Here is a 21,884-nt window from a genome sequence, read left to right on the forward strand (position 1 = left end):
TGAGAGTTTTGTGTTATAAACTGTTCTAAACCTAAGATGGGCAACATGTAAGTCACCAGTTCTTATGACTTTCTAGGACTATTGTAATTATAATGGTAGTGGAGTAGAAAAGCAATGTATCCTTAACCACAGGAAAGAAGAAGAAACACAGGGAAGGGAAGGAGAAGTGGAGAGAGAATATGACAAGAAGAAGAGAAAGGAGACAGCTACAAGTAAAAGGGCCCGACTCTCTTGTGGGTAAGCATCCTCCTCAGGAAGCTTCTGCCCCAGAGACAGGGCACTGGCTCCCATGTGCAAAGCCTGAAGAGGCTGAGGTCAGCTCTTTCCCTCGGCGTCCCCAACAGACCCTGCAATTCCACGCATTAGAGCCCAGGATTTATTAAGCAAAGCCTGGCCCACAGCTGAGAGGACTCAGTGGCCTGTGACTGATTCGCATGCTGATGAGGCCCCAGCAAATCTGAGGCAGGCCTGGCACACAGCAGTGACCTCTTCGGAAGCTGCTCCGTTCCTACTGGGTGATTCGCTCACATGATGGGCGACTGTGTTTTCATACGAGTCCCTTGCAGTTTCAACTTGGCAGATGGGACAGCAATTGACCCAGATATTTATTTTTAATGTAACTTAGACAAGAAAGAAAGAAAGAAAGAAAGAAAAAGAAAGAAAGAAAAGGAAAGAAAGAAAGAAAGGAGGAAAGAAAAAAAGAAAGGAGGAAAGGAAAAAGAAATAAATAAAACTAATTCTCAGGCTTTAAAAATTGCCAGTCATTATGAAGTAATTAAGACCCAAAGTATCACATAAAATTCCTAGAGAAGCTCAACCCCCTATAAGGTTTTTTTCTCATATTACATTATGGCTCCATTATATGTGATTTGAAAATATCAGTGTAGGCACATTCATCAATTGCTTTTGCAATTATGTTTTAAGAACTGCTTGCTATAGCAAATTCCTCTTCACATCACTCCTAAATCCTTGAGAATATAATCCCGAAACAATGAAAGAACAACTTATTTCTAGCACTGGATGAGTATAAGGAATGTTTTTATTATTGTTTCTTTTCATTTAATTGGACTATTCAAATTTTACCATCAGATATGCTGAAATATTGACACATTTAACTACTTAGAGTCTGTCAGTCTGTTGATCTTTGACCACTACACCTGTTCCCAGCAGCGAATTAAGCTGCTCAAGGAGAGAGGTGACAGAACAACTAAACAACCCAGAGAAAACAAAAACATCAAGGACATATGAAGAATATACTGAACATGCAATATCTTCAGAGACTCCACAAAGAATCAAAATTCATTTGCCACCTCTCCTCTTAAACGACAAACAACAGACACTGACATACTGGAGTCTTTGGCTGCTAAACCCGACAGGGAAGGAAAGGCATGAATGCTTCCTTCACCACCTGAGGAGGGAGGTCTTGTGCTGCTTCATGTTTTGGTGTTTGCCAGCTGTCAGCCCTTTGAAGCTATAGAAAAATCTTCTTCCTCCTCTGTGATGTCTAATGCTGTATTGAATTATTGTAGCAAACTCAAAATATCTCTAGCAAAGGGCGCGCATGTCTATTTTGTTTCAGCTTTGGGAACTTTGGACAGCCCATTAGCACGGTGGTTCCACGGCTGTGTGAGCACGAGAGATCACGTGATTTTGTCAAGCCTCTGCACAAGTACAGGTGCTCCGGGGTTCTAGAATCCAGGCATGAAGGGCATACTGGTGAAGACCAAAAGCTGCTCTGAGCTCAGTAAGACTGCATGAATGTGTCTTTCATTTTCACAACGTCATCTCCCTTGCAGACTGAAAATCCGAAGTAGCTGTGAGAGAGATGGTTACTCAGACCTTCCGCACCTGCCTGGTGGACAAATCGATTTGCAGACTGTTCCCAACTCTGCAGGCCCCACGGCCCACAGCCCAGGCTGGAAACCAGACCTGCAGAAGCTCTGAAAGAGGGCAAGGCAACAACACCTGCTGGTCGAATGATTTCCTTTCTGGCTCCAAGGTCAGGAGAAACGAGAGATGCCAGCACACTGGTTAACATGAGAGGCTCCAGCACGCTCTGCTGTCACACCCTCAGCTCGGCTCCCGGCTATAGCACACAGCACTGAGAGCATCCAGCAGACACAAGAACTATTAAAAAACCCCAGGGCTTCCCCGATGGCGCAGTGGTTGAGAGTCCGCCTGCTGATGCAGGGGACACGGGTTCATACCCCAGTCCGGGAAGATGCCACATGCTGCGGAGCGGCTGGGCCCGTGAGCCATGGCCGCTGAGCCTGTGTGTCTGGAGCCTGTGCTCCGCAACCGGAGAGGCCACAAGAGTGAGAGGCCCGCGTACCGTAAAAAAAAATAAATTTTAAAAATATTTAAAAAAATTAAAAACCCCAGTACTCAATTAAAAAAAAAAAATCCAGCCTAACTGAAATGATAATTGATCTCTCAAAATCTTAATTCAAACTCAACAGCCACCTCCACTCTGAATTCTTTTTTTTTTTATTTTTTGCGGCACGCAGGCCTCTCACTGTTGTGACCTCTCCCGCTGCGGAGCACAGGCTCCGGACGCACAGGCTCAGCGGCCATGGCTCACGGGCCCAGCCGCTCCGCGGCATGTGGGGTCTTCCCGGCCCGGGGCACGAACCCACGTCCCCTGCATCGGCAGGCGGACTCTCAACCACTGCGCCACCAGGGAAGCCCCACTCTGAATTCTTGATCGCCATCCTCACTTAAAAGGGCATGATGCGTGGAGAAGTTGTATTTGGTCCTAGAACCCAGGTTATAACTAGGAGTCACAGGACCCCTGACCTTGGAGCTTGCTTTCTGCCTGGTGGTTTGAGAGAGGTAAGCATTTTCACCCTGCCTGCTACAAGTTCAAGGTTAATTTTATGTCTAATATAAGAGGAGCAAAAAGTGATCAAATTGCTTATAGCAAGAACTGAACACCAGAATTCTGGCATCTTCAGTGATATGTCAATAACTTAGTAATTTACCTTGACTGACATTGAAAAGAGTACAATAGGACTTACTATGCACTAAAGAGAGATTTAATGTAGTCTGCAAGGAATTTAGAAAGAGTTTTACATTGCTTGGTAAAATCTGCTAATAACAGAACTCATCACTACTTTGAAAAAGAATGGGGTCATTAATCTCATGCAAGATACATAGACATGCACATCCACCCAAACACTTCAGAAATTGTCAAACTAAAAAAGTATATTGAGTTTTTTTATATTAGTGGGGAAATTATTCAATGCTTTGTTAGAGCTCTGAAGCATCGAGGAAATAAGGATTTGCATTTGGAGAGGGTGGTGGATATGACCTATTGAGAACACAGAAGAGAAAAGGAAGAAAACGGCTTTGGCTTGTTGCGCTGCGTGCACGTTCTGTGGGCTGAGCCCAGGCCCCCGCCAAGCGACGCTTCCTGACCCATCATTTTATCTTTAATATACCCAAGAGCTAGAGTGATAGAAAGCTTATGTCCTGGATTTCCTACTCCCAATATGAAATAATTTTATTTTCAAATAAGAACCTTACCACAACCCTATGGGCTTCATAAAGCAGCGCTGTCCCCATTTTACAAGAGAGGCAACTGAGTCCAAAGAGTGGGACAGCCTCGGCATGGACACCACCGGAAGGTGACAGGAGCCTCCCACTCTGCTCCTCCCAAGCCCTGGCTCCAGCTCGGGACTTCTACCAAACACGTTGCATGAATCCACCAGAGTATTCTGTTGATAAAGAAAAGCGTCTGGGCCTCAGCTTTTCTATGGTGACTGTGTAAATCTCTCTTATGAGAGAAAGTTGTACAGTCCCTTTCATGCTTCTGGTTTTGGTGCCACTTGGCTGTGCAGATTTCTAAAAGCTTTTGAATAGACTGATAAACATGGAATTGTTCTGAACATCTGTAAGCAAAATACGAAAAGATATTACCCAGTGAATGAACATCCTGGGTTTTCTTGCCAGAAATGGGGTTATTTGTGTATTAGGCTAATGCACTGAAATTAACCCAGAATGCTTATCCATTGCAGAATGTCTTTTCATATTTTCATCTGTGTAGTCGTTATTATAAAATGTAAGAATAATTCTCTATCAGGGTATTCAAGAAACTGAATAGCTCAATTACTTCTAAAATCAACGTAGGAAAGCAACAGCATGCCATTTAATCAGTTGGTTTGCATAACAAACGTGTAGTTTGTGTGAGAGTGTGTGTGTGTGTGTGTGTGTGTGTGTGTGTGTGTGTGTGTGTGTCTAAAGCCAGGGTCAGCACAACTCTTTAAATGTGAAAGATCAAGCTTTCATTTAACTACAGAGAAAGAATTCTGGAAGACAGGTACTAGCATTTTTCAACTTGGTATCACATACAATGATATGAAGTACTTAGTACAATGTCTTGTATGCAGTACATTCCCAATCAATGGTGAATTTAATTCATCAAGAAAGCCTACACGAAATTTAGGCTCTTCCTGGCTGTTCCCTTCTAGGTTTTTATGGGTTCTCCAGTGCCAGGCATACACTGACCTGTTAAGGAATACCTTGTGAATGAATGAATCCTTAGAAATCATTTCAGGAACAGAATGATGGCCACTAAGACTTAAATTACTTCTCAGCACATGTCTTAGAGACAGATCTGAGACACAACAAGAAACAGTAGCCAAACAGTGGCTGTGAGCAATGCTACCCTGCGTCCAAGCTGAGACTGGGTTCTTGGTGCAGGAGCTGGTGATGGGCAGCTCTCAGAGGACTCAGAATTCAGGCCTAAAATACCTGAGAGATGCAAGTTTCTCAGGCTGTGAGCTCCAGCACTAACTGATGAATCTGAGGAAAGGAAGTTTAAGTGCCTATTATAGGAGGGTGGTCACTTTTAAAACAGGTTTAAATGAAATGATGGACATGTGAGGGACGGAGTCTCTAGGGAAACGCAAGGAGGCAATCACAGACTTTGGAAAATCATGGCAGTCAGGCTTCTGACTCTCAGCTCTGAAGGCCAAATTCCATTTCTACACTGAATGTAACCCACGGTTAATTGAATATGGAGAGAATGACCTGTGTAAACCTGTGTAGACTGGTCTACACAGTTGACCAGTTGAATATGGAGAGAATGACCTGTGTAGACCTGTGTAGACTGAGACTCACAATAGACTGAGATATACTTCTCAGAATAGCATTTCATTGAATTTGAAATGAGAAGCAGAACTGTCTGGCTGACCTGGTCTCCTTGCATTCTCTTCCTGTAAATAATCTCCACGGGAGGACAAAAGATGAGAAGTTTCTACAGAGTGTGTATCAGAACAAGACGAGTTAGTGATAGAACCTAAAAGTGTCATGGTGTCAGGCTCTGGGAGTCTGTCCAGCAGCCAAACCTTACAGAGCAACCCGGGGGGGGGGGGGTGCCAGCAGGACCTCCCCTTTCCCAGGCCGGCTTGGCAGACCTGGCTGACCAGCCTCCCTGCTAAGGTTCTCTTCTTTTCCTTTTACATATATCAGGGCATTCCGTCAGGTTACTCTGAGGTCCCAAAGACCCAAAAGCCAAGCTCTCTTCTAAGTGATTGCCTGTCTTGGCTCTGATGCATTACAGGCTTATTTTATACTTCATTCCCAAAAGGCAACTTTGCAAATGCTTCAGGAACTGTTTTCCCCATGGGTCTTCTACATGTGTTAGGCTCTAGACTCACACAGATCACCCAGCATGTAACAGACCCCTTGGTGAGCCGTTAATAAATGTCACCGTGGGGTCCACCTCCTCTCCTGGCTGTTACTAGAAGTCATATGTCTTTTCCACGTGCCGAAGCACAACTCCAATCGCTGGCCCATCTGGAGCCACACAGAAACACCATTCAGACATTGATATGCAGCCTGTCTGGACACACACCTGCTTTCACATTCACATGCATACCCGCTAGCAAGCAGGCATGACCAACTTCAGCCAATGGCTCTGGTTCCATGGCTTGTGATCACCAATCTGTTCGCCAAGACAATACTTGTGGAAGCTCTGACACAAGCTCTGACTCCAGAAGCATCTCCCAGATGATCGGTCAGGGTAGAAGGGAGTGGTAAAGCTAGCCCAGTGGGTTTTGAGAACCCCTTCCTGAGTGCTAGCCCTATAATTCTGGCACCTGCCCCCAAAAAACCCAATGGCACCTCAGGCTCAGGCGTCCTGCTCTGTGAGAGAAGGCAGTTGCCACACAATCCAGGTCCTTGGGCTCCTTTTCTTGAAGGAAGGCAAGAAGGAAGGAAGAAAGGAAAACCTTTACAAAAGACTCCTGGTTGTGACCAAAGTTTTACAAGCTTAATTGCAAACACAAGAGTAAGCAATTTGGAAATTAATGCAAATACTGGAGCACAGACTAGTATTTCTCTCACATGAAACCTCAGCAACGATTATACATCTTAGCAGAGCCTGGGTTTTTCTTTCTTGCAAGGCAGACCCCTCCAGGGCTGACTTGTTCAACAAGGCTTTGAGCACCTGAGGCCCCAGTAGGGAGGCCTAACCAGTATAACCTGCTTTCTGTCTCCCCCATCCCTCTCCTTGGTCAAAAATCTTTAATTAGCTGGGGACCTTGTTTGTTCTCCTTCCCTGCTATTCCCAGGGATCTGAAGGCTCCACCACTTCTGTGCTAGAGAGCCCTTTCTATCACAGCTTCTGTCTGCCTTTTTGTTTTTCCCTTTCATGATCAGAACAAAAAAAAAAGCCTGGGGAAAGAAATCATCTCTCCTTCTGAGTCTGGATAAGACCCTATAACTATCTTTTTCCAATCAGGAACAAGTTTCCATGACAACCATGCTTCCGGATGCCACCGCTAACTTAGCAGGTAGTGCTCACATCAAATAGAGAGTTCTTTAGCAACCTCCGTGGTTTCTGTACTTCACTGTTGCTACAGGCCTCTAACGCACCAGATGTCTGCATGAACTGTATCTTAAAAGGGTTTTTTCCTTTTTCCTTTTAAACATCAGAAAGACCCAAAAAAACTGCTTGGTATTTTCCTTACAGTAATCATTAAAAAGCATACCGATAGATTCAAAAGTATACATGAAAGAGAATATGTGGAGGAGGGAAGCATAAATAGGTAGATGGAGAATGGCTGGGCCGTGATGACAGCTGGGTGACTTACACCACAGTCAGTGGCATAAGTTTTGAGCTGAGAGCTAATGAGATCAGGAGATATGACCTCAGGTAAGTTACTTATTCTCTCTGAGCCTCAACACTCCCTCTGTAAAAAAGCAGAAACTGAGGCCCTTCATGGGGCTGTCTGAAAGATTAGATGGAAAAAAGCAAAGATGCAAAAAGTGCTTGTTACAGTGTCTGGCACATAGTAGGAGTGCAACAAAGGGCAATTATCATGTTGTTCTTGTTAGGGTGAAGAACTGAATTGAAGAGAGTCTGAGCAAACCAGCAACCACGATATTCTAATTGATGATTAACATTTTGCTGGTAGACAGTAACAGTATAAGCAGTAGATATCTGGAGGTTTTCTTAGCAACTTTTTGTCTTAGGCTATTAAGTCATGTCTGCAATTACAGGAAGGAATCTATTCATTTCCATTCCTAAGATTTAAGAGGATACACCTGGGCAATCTCCAGGGTTCATCTGAATCTCTCTATTTATAGTTCTGCATAAGCATTTGTTTAATTTTGAAACAGAAGGAGAGGAAAAAAATGGATTAACCATTAACGTATTTTGTTCGATATTCCACATTCTCAACACCGATCAGAATTATTTCAATTCTTCTCCAGAAGCAAGAAAAAGAAGAATATGTATATTTTCATGATATTTTCATTGTTGCACAGTTCAAATTTCATTTAAAAATCAGAATTCATACTGTAGCAAACAAATCGACACGCTCATTATTGAACAAACTCCCAAACTCCAATTCCCCCCCGCCACCTACATTCGCAGTGCCCTCAAAGAGCTGAGAGGGCCCTCCACAAATAACGCCAATGCAAACCTTTATTTTTAAACGATAAGACTATTTACATATTTTTTTAAAATCCCATTTCTGTCAATGTGGTGTGGGCTGTATATTAGATAAACTCTCCCTATTAAGAACTCTTAAGATAGTAAATAAAATATTCTTTTAAAAAATGTATTTTACAGTATGGATGTGCCTCAAGAAATTCAAAACAGAACTATCATACGATCCAGCAACCTCTCTTCTGGGTATACACACAAAGGAAGTGAAATCCGTATCTTAAAGAGACATCTGTGCTCCCAAGTGCACTGCAGCATAATTCACAATAGCCAAGGTATGAAACAACTTAAATGTCCATCAATGAAGGGATAAAGAAGATGTGGCACATACACACGGAATACTATTCAGCCTAAAAAAATGAAGGAAATTCTGCCATTTGCAACAACATGAGTGAGCCTGTAGGACACTATGCTAAGTGAAATAAACTAGACACAGAAAAAGAATACTGCACCGTCTCACTTATAAGTGGAGTCTAAAAAAATCGAACTCACAGAAGCAGAGAGTAGAATGGTGGTTACCAGGGAAATGGGGAGATGTGGTCAAAGGGTACAAACGTTTATTTATGTAAGATGAATTAGCTGTAGAGATACAAGGTACACAGCATGGGGACTGTACTTAGTAATACTGTATTGTATACTTGGAATTTGCTAAGAGAGTAGATCAGAGGTGCTCTCACCACACAAAAAAAGTACATGAGGAGATTGGTATGTTAATTAGCTTAACTATTAGTAATTGTTTCACTATGTATATCAAAGTATCATGTTGTACACCTTAAATATATACCATTTTTATATTTAAAATGAAAAAAAATTTTTAAGAGAAAAATAATGTGTTTTAAATGCAACCAGAGCTGGCAGAAAGATAAAAGGAAATCCTTGAAGGCCAGAAATAACAAAACAAAACGAATTCCAGAAAGGTTATCTGGTAATTGAGCTAGAATTTGCCATGGAGCCAACTGCCTATCCCGGTCAGCAAATATTTTTCTGTAAAGGGCCAGATCATAAACATTTTAGGTTTCACAGGCCATACTGTCTCAGATGCATCCACTCAACTGCAACTGTGGCATGAAAACATTCACAGATAACATAAATAAATAGTCATGTCTGTGTTTAAAAAAAAAAACTTTATATAAACAGGCAGCAGGCAGGATTTAGCCTGCAAGCCACAGTTTGACAATCCCTTCATTATAGCCTGATTTTTAGTGTCTTTCCCTCAAGAAAACAAGTCTGGTATATGACATATTTGTCCCAGGTGATAGAGTGATGTGGTGATGGTCCCAATTTCTTCACATCTCCCTGTACACCTGCCTTTGGGAAGTCCCTCCCACACAGATTCTGGGCCAGACCATGTGACCTGCTTTGGTCAATGGGACCAATAGTGAATGTGACTCAGAGACTTGAAAAGTACTAGCAGAATGGTGCTTGCCCTCTCTTACTGCTCCTAATCTCTGTATCCGCCATCACATGAATTCACCCAGGCCAGTGTGTGAAGACATACGTTCCATCATCCCCATTACCCCAGGCAAGAGGAAGTGACAGCCAGCAGCAACTGCCAGATGTATGAGCGAAGCCATCAAAGGCCAACTAGCCCCCAGGCAACCCACCAGTTGACTGGAATCACATGAATGAACCCAGATGAAACCAGCAGAAGAACCACCAGGCTGAGCTTAGTCTAAATTGCTGACCCACAGAATCATAAGGTAACAAATGATTGTTTTAGCGATTAAGTTTCAGGGTGATTTTTCTGCAACAAACGCTAAATGACACATTCCGTAGGAAGTCTATTATCTTCTAAAAATATGAAGTGAAAGGCCAGCAAGTATATTTATAGAAACAGGCAAGAGAAGACTGAGAAAACACACAAAAAAATTATTTCCATTTTAAAGATCCTATCATCCGCCAGCAGGAACAAGTCCGTCCTTGTTCCTTATATGATAGAGCAAATTCTTCCTACCTGAGCAGACTTCCTCATAAGTAGGATTGGGAGTGTAGCCTCCTGCATAACCAACTTGAGTTGAATATACTCCTTTCAGGGTCCAGAATTTCCTTTCAGCTCCCCAGAAACAGCCCATTCCTAAGAAAAAATACGATACTGGTTAGTCCTTTGTCAAAAACAAGGTGGTCATTGCATATCAGAAGCCCTGTTACACTAGAAAAGAGAAGTTGTTCCTGTCATCTGGTAATAAAAAATGACTAAGATTTTATGTTTTAAAGAAGTAGAGTTTTTAGCATCTGAAAAGAATTTTATTTAAGGTTTTTAACAGAATGTCTCTTTGCTTTAGTTGTGCAAAAACTTAGAAAGCCTCAAATTTTAATGGAGTTAGTAAAGTTCTACCTTTTGAAATAACGCAGCAAAAGGATAACTGCATTTGATGAATGATTTCAACACTCAGTTCATTATGGACTTGTCAAAACATAGTAAGTTGTAGGAATAGCAGAAATTTATTTAATGATCAGCATCCTGGTCGTGCTTTCTTTAAAAATTCTAACAAAGGAAGGTAACACTAAATTACTGATTTAAATGGGAAAACTTCCCCAAATCAAAACAGATTGACACAGTATTTGATTAACGATTTCACATGTGTTCAGTTTTTTTAAATTTTTTAAGTCATTAGAAGCTTTCATGTGATAAATCACTGCTCACCAAAAAGAACCTTTTTCTGAGTTCGAGTACTGAACATAATGAATAAGGAAAGAGAGACAGGGGAAGGCAGGGAAAGAGGGAACAACAAATAAAGAAACTCACAAAAATGGCATTCCATTCAACTAACAAACATTGGGCTCACACCAGTGGTTAGTTATTGGATTTCTTTGAACATATAATGAAAACTAAGAACCATCTCCCAAGTATGCACATACTTACACACATCTAAAATGCTGCATTACTTTTCCTGGGCTCCAAATAAAGAATCTTCATTTTTCTACCATGAGTTTCTAAACTGTCCACAACTGCTATTCTGTGGTCAATTCCTAGATGTAAACAAGATTACTGCCTCACTCAAGTTTTACATGGCTTTATTAAGTCATATATCATTAAGATCGTGGGTAGAACAACAGCTGGCAAATTAATATATTCCTCCTACTTTAACAATCACTAGATTTGCTAGATTCGATGACTAAAAGAAAAATTACAGCTAAAAGAAAAATTAGATAGAAGTTTACTGAAATTCCTGACACCTGTTAATATACTACTTTAAGAATTCAGAGCAACAACCAAAAAGAAATGTGCATGACGTTATACATTATAAAAAATATATTTGCTCAACTGTGATGGGAAACATACTAACCAAAAGTAGGTTAACAGTTAAAAAATATGATAGAGCCAAATGATGAAGTTTAATGCAGTAAAAAAATTACTCTTGTGATAACAAAGCAATATGGAAATATGTATATAATTATATCATAATTACCTAAGGCTAAATTTAAAAGGGAAAATCACAGTTATATGCATGTTTTTATTACAAAACTATGAAAAAAAGTCATACCAAAACAGACTAGAAAGAAATATATAAAATTATAATCATGATTATATTGCAGCGGTGAGAATATACAAATATTTTTTTCATTTTTCAAGTTTGTATGTAATAGATTTACATTACTTTATTATTTTTTTCAGAAGCCAGGAATAGATTTTTTTTTTTTTTTTTTTTTTGGCTGTGTTGGGTCTTCATTGCTGCGCGCGGGCTTTCTCTAGTTGAGGCGAGCGGGGGCTACTCTTCATTGTGGTGCACAGGCTTCTCATTGCGGTGGCTTCTCTTGTTGCAGAGCATGGGCTCTAGGCGCGCAGGCTTCAGTAGTTGTGGAGCACAGGATGAGTTGCACTGCGGCATGTGGGATCTTCCTGGAACAGGGCTCGAACCCGTGTCCCCTGCATCGGCAGGCGGACTCTCAACCACTGCACCACCAAGGAAGCCCAAATACATACATTTTTTAAGGGAAAGAAAAGAATTCGAGGAAAAACATAAGCATATGCATTGTTCAAGTTACACATCACTAGATACCATTTTTCCTGTTTACAAGTGAATTGTTTGCTGCTAGTGAATATAACTAAATATTTACTGAGTATTTACTAAAATTGACTATCCTCAAGTCTCTGAAACAAGGATTCACTGCTAATTTTACTTCCCTGCATTCCTGGGATGAGGGAATTATATTAGTCAAGGTTCTCCAAAGAAACAGAACCAACAGGATTTATACAAATATATATATACAGAGAGATTCATTATGATGAATTGGCTCCCACAGTTATGGAGGCTGAGGAGTCCCATGAGCTACAGTCTGCAAGCTGGAGGCCCAGGAAAGGTGGTACTATAATTCTAGTCCAAACCTGAAAGCCTGAGAACCAATGATGTGAATCCCAGTCTAAGTCTGAAGGCCTGATAACCAGGAGCACTGACGCTCAAGGACAGGAGGAGACGGGTGTCCCAGCTCAAGCAAAGAGAGTGAATTCACCCTCCCTCTGCCATTTGGTTCTGTGCAGACCCTCAGTGGTTTGGATGATGCCCACCCACACTGGTGAGGTTGATCTACTCAGAGTACTGATTCAAATGCTAATCTCTTCCAGAAACGCTCACAGACACACCCAGAAATGATGTTTTACCAGCTTTCTGGGCATCCCTTGGCCAAGTCAAGTCGACACATAAAATTAACCATCACAGGAATGATGACAGGGAATCTCTGGAGAAGGACAGGTAGAAAAGGAGCTGGGCAGCATTACCAAACATAAAAGGCCACAAAGGTATCCAGGAGCCGTGCGGTGTGCCAAGCTGAGGCACCGTAGCCCCTGAAGTTCAGAAACTGAGGAGTTCACCGAATAAAATATTTCTGTATCTCACAGCGACTAACAGTGATGGTACCGAAGAGTACTGCATGCCTTCAGTATTCTCCACACATGGTATATAACAGGCTATTTTAGCAACCAGCCTTTCCTGACCATTGTCTATAGTACCACACAGACGGCCCCAGAGTCTATATCTTTTACATCTTCACTACCTCCTCGTGACGTAAAACTTAAAATGACCAAACAAAAATTTATTGCAGGTAGAGAGATATTTAATCCCCTTTTATGTTTAATAAGGATCAAGATAAGACCTCTGATAGCAGGGAGAATGAACTAGCTCCAGCTGGACAAAGGTCTCCAAGGGGGGCCATGGGTGGCTGAAATAATCCTCCAGGGAACTGTTATATAACCAATGTCAAAATTTTTAGAAAGGTACTTAACTTAGGATAAGCAGAAGTTCTAAGAATAAAACTCCTCGTTGAAGCAATCAGATGTTTTATCTAGTGGCTTCCAGTATAACCTAAGCATTCTTTTATTTGGCTTCAAGTGTGTGTGTGGTTTAAACAAAGCAAGGTTTATTAATGGCAGAATTTCTCAGAATTTACAGTAGTCTAGTAAACAACATGAATATCATCAAAGAAGATGTAGTGTGCACTATTTTATTTAAAATATTTTAACCTTTTATTATAAAGTAAAACAGATACAGAAAAACCACATAAAACAGATGCAAAATTCAACGCCTATCATTACTCAAATGGCCTACTAACCACCACCCAGGTCAAGATTTAGAATTTTGCCACCCACCCCAGAAATCCCTCCTTGTATTACACCCCAGTCACAACTCCCTTCCTCCCCCCAAAACTAACCACTGTCTGAATTTTATAGTATTCACTTCCTTATGTTTCTTTATATTTTTATCACTCAAGTTATCTATTCTGATACTATACTTTGGTCTTGCTCATTTAAAAAAATCTGATTATGTCTTTAAAGTTCTTTCAATTGACAGGTTCCCTCTCCATTCCTTCCCTTTTAATTTATCTATTGAAGAAAGCATGAGCCACTTGACCTGCAGAATTTCCCACAGTGTGGATTTTGCCAATTGCATTCTTGTGGTGCAATTCAACTTGTTCCTCTATCCTCAATATTTCCTGCAAATTTGCTGCTGGATCCAGAGGCGTGATCAACCTCAGATTTCATCCTTTAGGCAAAACTATAGGTGGTACTATGTAATTTTTTAAACTTTTAAAAAGATTTTTTCCAGCTTTATTGGTATATAATTGACATATGACATTTATAACGTCATCACATATTTGACACACATATATACTGTGAAATAATTAAAACAATAAGGTTAGTTAACACATTTATCACCTCACAGAATTATAATCTTTTTGTAGTGAGAATATTTAAAATCTACTCTCTTGGTAACTGTCAACTATAAAGTACAGTATCATTAACTATAGTCACCATGATGAATATTAGATCCCCAGAACTTACTCATCTTATAACTGGAAGTTTGTAAACAATTACCCCAACAACCTCTGGAAACCACCATTCTACTCTCTGTTCTATGAATCTGTTTTTTTAGCTTCTAATGTAAGTGAATTTATACAGTATTTGTCTTTCTCTGTATGACTTATTTCATTTAGGATAATGCCCTAAAGGTCTACCCACATTGTCACAAATGACAGAATTCCTTTGTTTTTTATGGCTAATATTACATTATGTATGTGTATATATATATATATATATATATATATACACACACACACACACACACACACACACACACACATATATATATTTATATACACATCAATAGCACACCATCCTTATCCATTAGTCTGTTAATAGCCATTTAGGTTGTCTCCATCTCTTGGCTATGGCTGATAATGCTGGAATGAACACGGGAGTGCAGATATCTCTTCGAGATACTGATTTCATTTCCTTTGGATATATACCCAGAAGTGGGATTGCTTGATTATTCGGTAGTTCTGTTTCTAATTTCTGAGGAACCTCCATTCTGTTTTCCATAATGGCTTTACCTACTTACATTCCCACCAACAGTGCACTAGGGTTCTCTTTTCTCCACATCCTTGCCATCCTTGTTATCTTTTGCCTTTTCAGCAGTAGCCATTCTAACAGATGTGAAGTGATATCTCATTGTGGGTTTGATTTGCATTTCCCTGATGATCAGTGATGTTGAGCATCTTTTCATGTACTTGACCATTTGTAAGTCTTAGAAAAATGTCTATTCAGGTCCTCTGCCATTTTCAATCAGATAATTTGGAGGGGTTTTTTTTGAGGGAGGGTTATTGAATTGTATGTGTTCCCTATATATTTTGGATATTGACCCCTTATCTGATACATGGTTTGAAAATATCTTCTCCATTCCATTGTTTCTTCATTCTGCTGTTTCTGTGGCTGTGCATAAGCTTTTTAGTTTGATGTAATGTCACTTGTTTATTTTTGCTTTGTTGCCTGTGCTTTTGGTGTCATATCCAAAATATCATTGCCAAGGCCAATGTCAAGGAGTTTTTTTTCTCTCTGTTTCCTTCTAGGAGTTCTATGGTTTCAGATCTTTACATTCAAGTCTTCAATTCATTTCAAGTTAATTTTTGTGAGTGGTGTGAGATAGGGGTCCATTTTTTTGTATGTGAATATCCATTTCTCTCGACATCATTTATTTAATAGACTTTTCCCCACTGAGTATTCTTGGCTCCATTGTCAAGTGTTAGTTGACCATATATGCATGAGTTTATTTTCCGGCTCTCTTCTATTCTATTCTATTCTATTCTATTTCATTGGTCTATGTGTCTGTTTTTATTGCAGTAACATATTGTTTTGATTACTATAGTTTTGTAGTATAATTTGAAATCAGGAAGTGTGATGCCTTCAGTTTTGTTCTTCTTTCTCAAAATTGATTTGGCTCTTTGGGATCTTTTTTGGTTCCATACACATTTTAGGATTATTTTTTCTACTTCTGTAAAAAATGCCATTGGAATTTTGATATTGGGTTTGATGTGGAATTACATTTAATCTATAGAATGGCCTTGGGTAGTATGGACATTTTAAAATATTAATCTTTCCAACCCATGAACATGAGATATCTCTCCTCTTATTTGTGCCTTCTTCAATTTCTTTCATCAATGTCTTATAGTTTACAGTATAAATATTTGTCACTTCCTTGGGTAAATTTATTCCTGATTATTTTATTGCTTTTGATGCTATTGTGAGTGAGATTGTTTTCTCTATTTCTCTTTCAGATATTTCATTTTTACTGTATGTAAATGCAACTGATTTTCATATGTTACATTACTGTAATTTTACTGAATTCATTGATTACTTTTAACAGTTTTTTAGTGAAGTCTTTAGGGTATTCTATATATAAGACCATGTCATTGACAGACAATTTTACTTCTTCCTTTCTGATAGGATACCTTTAATTTCCATTTCTTGCCTAATTGCTCTGGATAAGATTTCCAGTATTATGTTGAATAGGTGTATAGAGAGTGTCTTGTTTCTGATCCCAACAGAAAAGCTTTCAGCTTTTCACCACTGACTATGACATTATCTGTGGGTCTGTCATATTTGGCCTTTATTACATTGAAGTATGTTTCTCCTATACCTCTCAAATTTGTTTGAGAGCTTTTGTCATGAAAGGGTGTTGAATTTTGGCAAGTGATTTTTCTGCATCTATTGAGAGTCATGATTTTTATCCTTCATTCTATTAATCTGGTATATCTCATTTACTGATTTGCAGCTGTTGACCCATCCTTGCATCCCAGGGATAAATCCTGCTCGATCATGGTATGTGATCCTTCCAATGTGCTGTTGAATTTGATTTGCTAATATTTTGTTGAGAATTTTTGCATCTACATTATTCAGTGATCCTGGCTTGTAGTTTTCTTCCCTTGTAGCATCTTTATCTGGCTTTTATATCAGGGCAATGCTGGCCTCATAAAATTAGTTTGAGACTGTCCCCTCCTCTTCAGTTTTTTTGGAAGAGTTTGAGGACTAGCGTTAATTCTTCTTTAAATGTTTGGCAGAATTTGCCAGTGAAGATATCTGGTCCTGGGTCTTTTTGAGGGGGTAGGATTTTTTTATTACTATCTCAGTCTCCTTAATTGGTTTGCTCAGATTTTCTGTCTTCATGATTCAGTCTTGGTGGGTTGTATGTTTCTAGGCACTTACGCATTTCTTCTAGGTTATCCAATTTGTTGGTGTATACTTTTTCACAGCAGTCTTTTATGATCCTTTGTATTTCTGTGGTATCAGTTGTAATGTCTCATTTATAGTTTTGTTTATTTGAGCCCACTCTCCTTTATTCTTGGTTAGTCTAGCTAAAGGCTTATCAATTCTGTTTATCTTTTTCAAAAAAACAACTCTTAGTTTCAATGATTTTTTTCTGTTTTCTTTCTAGTCTTGATTTCATTTACTTCTGCTGTGATCTTTATTATTTCCTTCCTTCTGGTAACTTTGGGCTTAGATTATTCTTCTTCTAAATCCTTAAGGTGTAAAGTAAGGTTGTTTATTTGAGATATTTCTTTTTCTTCAATGTACGCATTTATCACTATAAGCTTCCCTCTCGGGAATGTTTTTACTGCATCCTATAAGTTTTGGTATTTGTGTTTTCATTTTCATTTGTGTCAAAATACTTTCTTGAATTCCCTTTTGATTTCTTCTTTAACTCAGGAGTGTATAGTTTGATTTCCACTACTTTTGAATATTTCAGTTTTCCTCCTGTTATTTATTTCCACTTTCATACCATTGTGTTTGGAAAACATACTAGATGTAATTTCAGTTTTCTTAAATTTGTTAAGGCTTGCTTTGTGGCCTAATATATATTCGATCCTGGAGAATATTCCATGTGTGCTTGCAAAGAATGTGTATTCTGGTGCTGTTGGATGGAATATTCTGTATATGTCTGTCAGGTATATTTAGTTTCTAGTGTTATTCATATCTACTGTTTCCTTATTAATTTTCTGTCTGGGTGATCTACCGGATGTTAAAAGAGGGGTATTGACGTCTACTACTATTATTTTATTGCTGCCTATTTCTCCCTTCAGTTCTGTTAATATTTGCCTTAAATATTTAGATGTTCCAATGCTGGATACATATATTTACAATTGTTATATCCTCTTGATGAATTAATCCCTTTGTCACTGTGTAGTCACCTTCTTTGTCTCTTGTGACCAATTCTGAATGAAAGTCTATTTTATCTGATATAAGTATAGTCACTCCTGTTACCTGTTGGTTACCATTTGCATGGAGTATCTTTTTCCATCCCTTTGCTTTCTACCTATGTGTGTACTTAAAACTAGTGTGAGTCTCTTATAGGCAGCATATTGTTGAATACTGTTTTTTTTAAAATCCATTCAGCCACTATGTGTCTTTTGAATGAAGAATTTAGTTCATTTATGTTTAAAGTAATTACTGATAGGTAAGAACTTTCTATTGCCATTTTACTCATAATTTTCTGACTGCCTTTTTTTTTTACTTCCTTCTTTCTTTTTCCTCTCTTACTGTCTTCCTTTATAATTTGTCTTTTGTAATGGTATTCTTTAATACCTTTGTCTTTTGTGTAACTATTATAGGTTTTTTCCTTTGTGGTTACCATAAAGCTTACATTAAACATCTTATAGATATAAGTCTATTTTAAGCTGATAACTTAGCTTCGATTATGTACAAAAACTCTATACTTTTACTTCTCTTTCCCTCACATTTTATGCTATTGATGTCACACTTTACATTTTTTATATTGTTCATCTGTTAATAAGTTACTACAGCTATAGTTATTTTTAATATTATTGGTTTTTAACTTTTCTACTAGAGTTAAAGTGATTTACACACCTCCATTACAGAATTAGGGTGTTCTGCATTTGACTGCATTTTTACCTTTACCAGTCAGTTTTATACTTTTATATATTTTCACGTTGTTTACTTAGCATCCTTTCATTTCGACTTGAAGAACTCTCTTAACATTTCTTCTAAGGCAGGTCTAGTGGTGATGAACTCCCCCATAGCTTTTGTTTATCTGGGAATGTCTTTAACTCTTCTTCATTTCTGAAGGACAGTTTTGTTTGGTATAGTATTCTTACCTGGCAGTTTTTTCTTTCAGCACTTTGAATATACCATCCTACCACCTACTGGTCTGCAAGGTTTCTGAAGAGAAATCCACTGATAGCCTCATGGATATCCCCTTGCATAGGACAAGTCATTTTTCTCTTGCTGCTTTCAAAATTCTACCCTTGTCTTTGGCTTTTAACATTTTAATTACAATGTATCTCAGAGTAATGTTCTTTGGGTTGATCCTGCTTGGGGTCCTTTGAGCTTCCAATACTTGCGTGTCATTATCATTCCCAAGACTTGCAAAGTTTTCAGCTATTATTTCTTTAAATAATCTTTTCGCTCCTTTCTCTCTCTCTTCTCCTTCTAGGACTCCCATGATGGAAATTTTCAAACACTTGAGGGTATCACATAATTCGCATAAGTTTTCTTCACTCTTTTTCATTCTTTGTCCTTTTTGTTCCTCTAACTAGCTAATTTCAAATGATTTGTCTTTGCGTTCACTGATTAATTCTTCTACATGAACAAATCTGTTGTTGAAATTCTCTACTGAACTTCAACATTTCATTGTATTCTTCAGCTCCAATAATTCTGTTTAGCTCTTTTTATGGTTTTATTTCTTTATTAAACTTTTCACTTTATTCATGCATCATTTTCTTGATTTTGTTTAGTTGTCTACCTGTGTTCTCTTGCATTTCATTCAATTTCTTTAAGACAATTATTTTGAATTCGTTGTCAGGCAAAGCACAGATCTCTGTTTCTTTGCCTTTAGAGCTGTATTCGTTTCTTTTGGCGGTGTCATATTTGCCTGATTCTTCATGATCCATGTAGCCTTGCATTAGTGTCTGTGCATTTTTCAAAATTTTATATTGAAGTATAGTTGATTTACAATGTGTTAATTTCTGCTGTACAGCAAAGTGATTCAGTTATACATATATATACATTCTAGGGTCTGTGCATTTGAAGGAGCAAACACTTCTTCCAGTCTTTACAGACTGGTTTCTATGTTCTTTGATCAGGAAGCACATAATGTCTGGCCATCTCTCTTTTTGTGATGTTAGCATCTACTGATGCTCAATGCTTAGATGTGTTAATTCCTTGAGAGCTGCAAAATGGTGATTTTCAATTCTCTCACTTCTTTTTCATTCATTAGTTGAAATACCTTTATAGTGAAAAGCTTCCCCTCAACTATTATTTTGTTACTCGGTGGTACAGTTCATAAAATAAAGGGAAGATAAATGTTGGATTATGTCCACTGACTTAGCAGTCTTCAAGATGATGAACTTGCCCACTCCAAGGTTTACCAATTTTTTTTAAAGATTTTTTTTTTTTAATTTATGGCTGCATGGGGTCTTTGTTGCTGTGCACAGGCTATCTCTAGTGGCAGTGAGCAGGGGCTACTCTTTGTTGCAATGCACAGGCTTCTCATTGCAGTGGTTTCTCTTGTTGTGAAGCATGGGCTCTAGGTGCACAGGCTTCAGAAGTTGTGGCATGCAGGCTCAGTAGTTGTGGCTCATGGGCTCTAGAGTGCAGGTTCAGTAGTTGTAGCACACGGGCTTAGTTGCTCCACGGCATGTGGGATCTTCCCAGACCAGGGCTTGAACACGTGTGCCCTACACTGGCAGGCAGATTCTTAACCACTGTGCTACCAGGGAAGTCCGACCAATTAGTTTTTAAAATATCATTATAAACACATTTATTTAAACATATTTGATATGTTTCACCTTTCAGTTACCCCTCTCTTGTAAGCTCTACCTGTCATATCTTTGGCTAGGGAGAGCCTCTTCAAATTGTCTCCTGAGTCCCTTTTGAAATACTCTCAATAGTCTCTTACTGCTTCCTTGCTATCTGGTATGACAGGATGTTCCAGGCTTGTATATTTCCTACCCCATGTCTGGAATCAGCCATTTCTCCAAGAAGGCTTGTTTCTTTAAATGAGACTAGGTATCTCAAGACCATCACTTGGGTACTCGTGATACTTACTGCAGAGTGCCCAGCTATGAGACCATGTGGCTAAAACTGCCCATCAAAATCTAAGTCTTGTCAGACCCACCAAATCATAATGTCAAAAGAGTGCAACAGCAATCCATCACAAGACAGAAGCTGTGCGTCTGGAACCACACATAACCAGGACCAGGTGGTCTTGTAGGAATAGTAGCCAGACTCCCACAGCGTCCACCAGGGTTGCACCAAAACCACTCCCTCAGTTCACACCTATGGATGTAAGGGGATGTTATACAACCAGCTGAAGGACAAGAAAAAGGCTGGATTTTGGTTTATAAATGGTCGGCTTACTATGTACAGATGCAAGCCAAAAATTCATAGCAGCCACACTGTAGTCTCACTCAGGAGTGGCCATAATAAATAGTGATAAAGGAAAATCCTCCCAACTGGGGACCTTCAAACAGTGCACCAGTCACCCACTTCATGTGGAAGGGAAATAGCCCAACTTTAGAAATCAAGCCTTTAGAAAATGGCTTGGCTGGCTAGTGAGAATCCAGAAACAAAAATACTGAAAGATCAGGAACAAGGAAGTCTGAGGTAGAAACATGTGGATGGACATAGGAGTGAGTATGTGCTATGAAGATATCTGCATCACATGTTAAAGCCAGTCAGCGGGCACCCACCAAGAAAGAGGCACTAAACAACAAAGATGACAAAGTGACCTGGCTTTGTTGGTCAGCCTGGTCAGCCTGTTCCATTGGCCACCCCAGTACTGGCATGATGGGCACAGGAACAAAGTGGCCATGGTGGCAGAGATGGAGTCAACATTGGCACAACAGTGGACTCCCACTTACCAAGTTGTATCCACTATTGCCATCACCAAATATCAACTCCAAGCACCTGGTACAGCACCATTTCTCAAGGGGAACAACCAACCACTGGGTGGCAAAGGGGAAATGCTGGGTTCCTTCCATGCTGAAAGGGCCAGTGGTTTGTTCTCACAGTAACAGACATATTCCAAGCGTGGGTTTCACTTTCCTGCTTTCAGAATCTCAGCCAACTACTGTTACGTGTAACACTGTTTCAGACCAGGAGACCGGTTGACAGCACAAAAGATGCAGCAATGAACCCATGACT

At 39.4% G+C, this 21,884-nt stretch overlaps 1 protein-coding gene across 3 annotated transcripts in view; it reads right to left on the bottom strand.

The window, feature by feature from the left end:
• Positions 1 to 21,884, bottom strand: part of MSRA (methionine sulfoxide reductase A) — a 370,575-nt gene that overhangs the window by 180,722 nt on the left and 167,969 nt on the right. For all 3 annotated transcript variants that reach the window (XM_079927556.1, XM_079927555.1, XM_079927554.1), the window contains one exon: positions 9,909 to 10,028. In XM_079927556.1, the coding sequence (XP_079783682.1) occupies positions 9,909 to 10,028 (120 nt within the window). The remainder of the gene's footprint in view (positions 1 to 9,908; positions 10,029 to 21,884) is intronic.

The sequence above is a fragment of the Stenella coeruleoalba genome (assembly GCF_951394435.1).
Source record: "Stenella coeruleoalba genome assembly, chromosome: 7".
Lineage (NCBI taxonomy): Eukaryota > Metazoa > Chordata > Mammalia > Artiodactyla > Delphinidae > Stenella > Stenella coeruleoalba.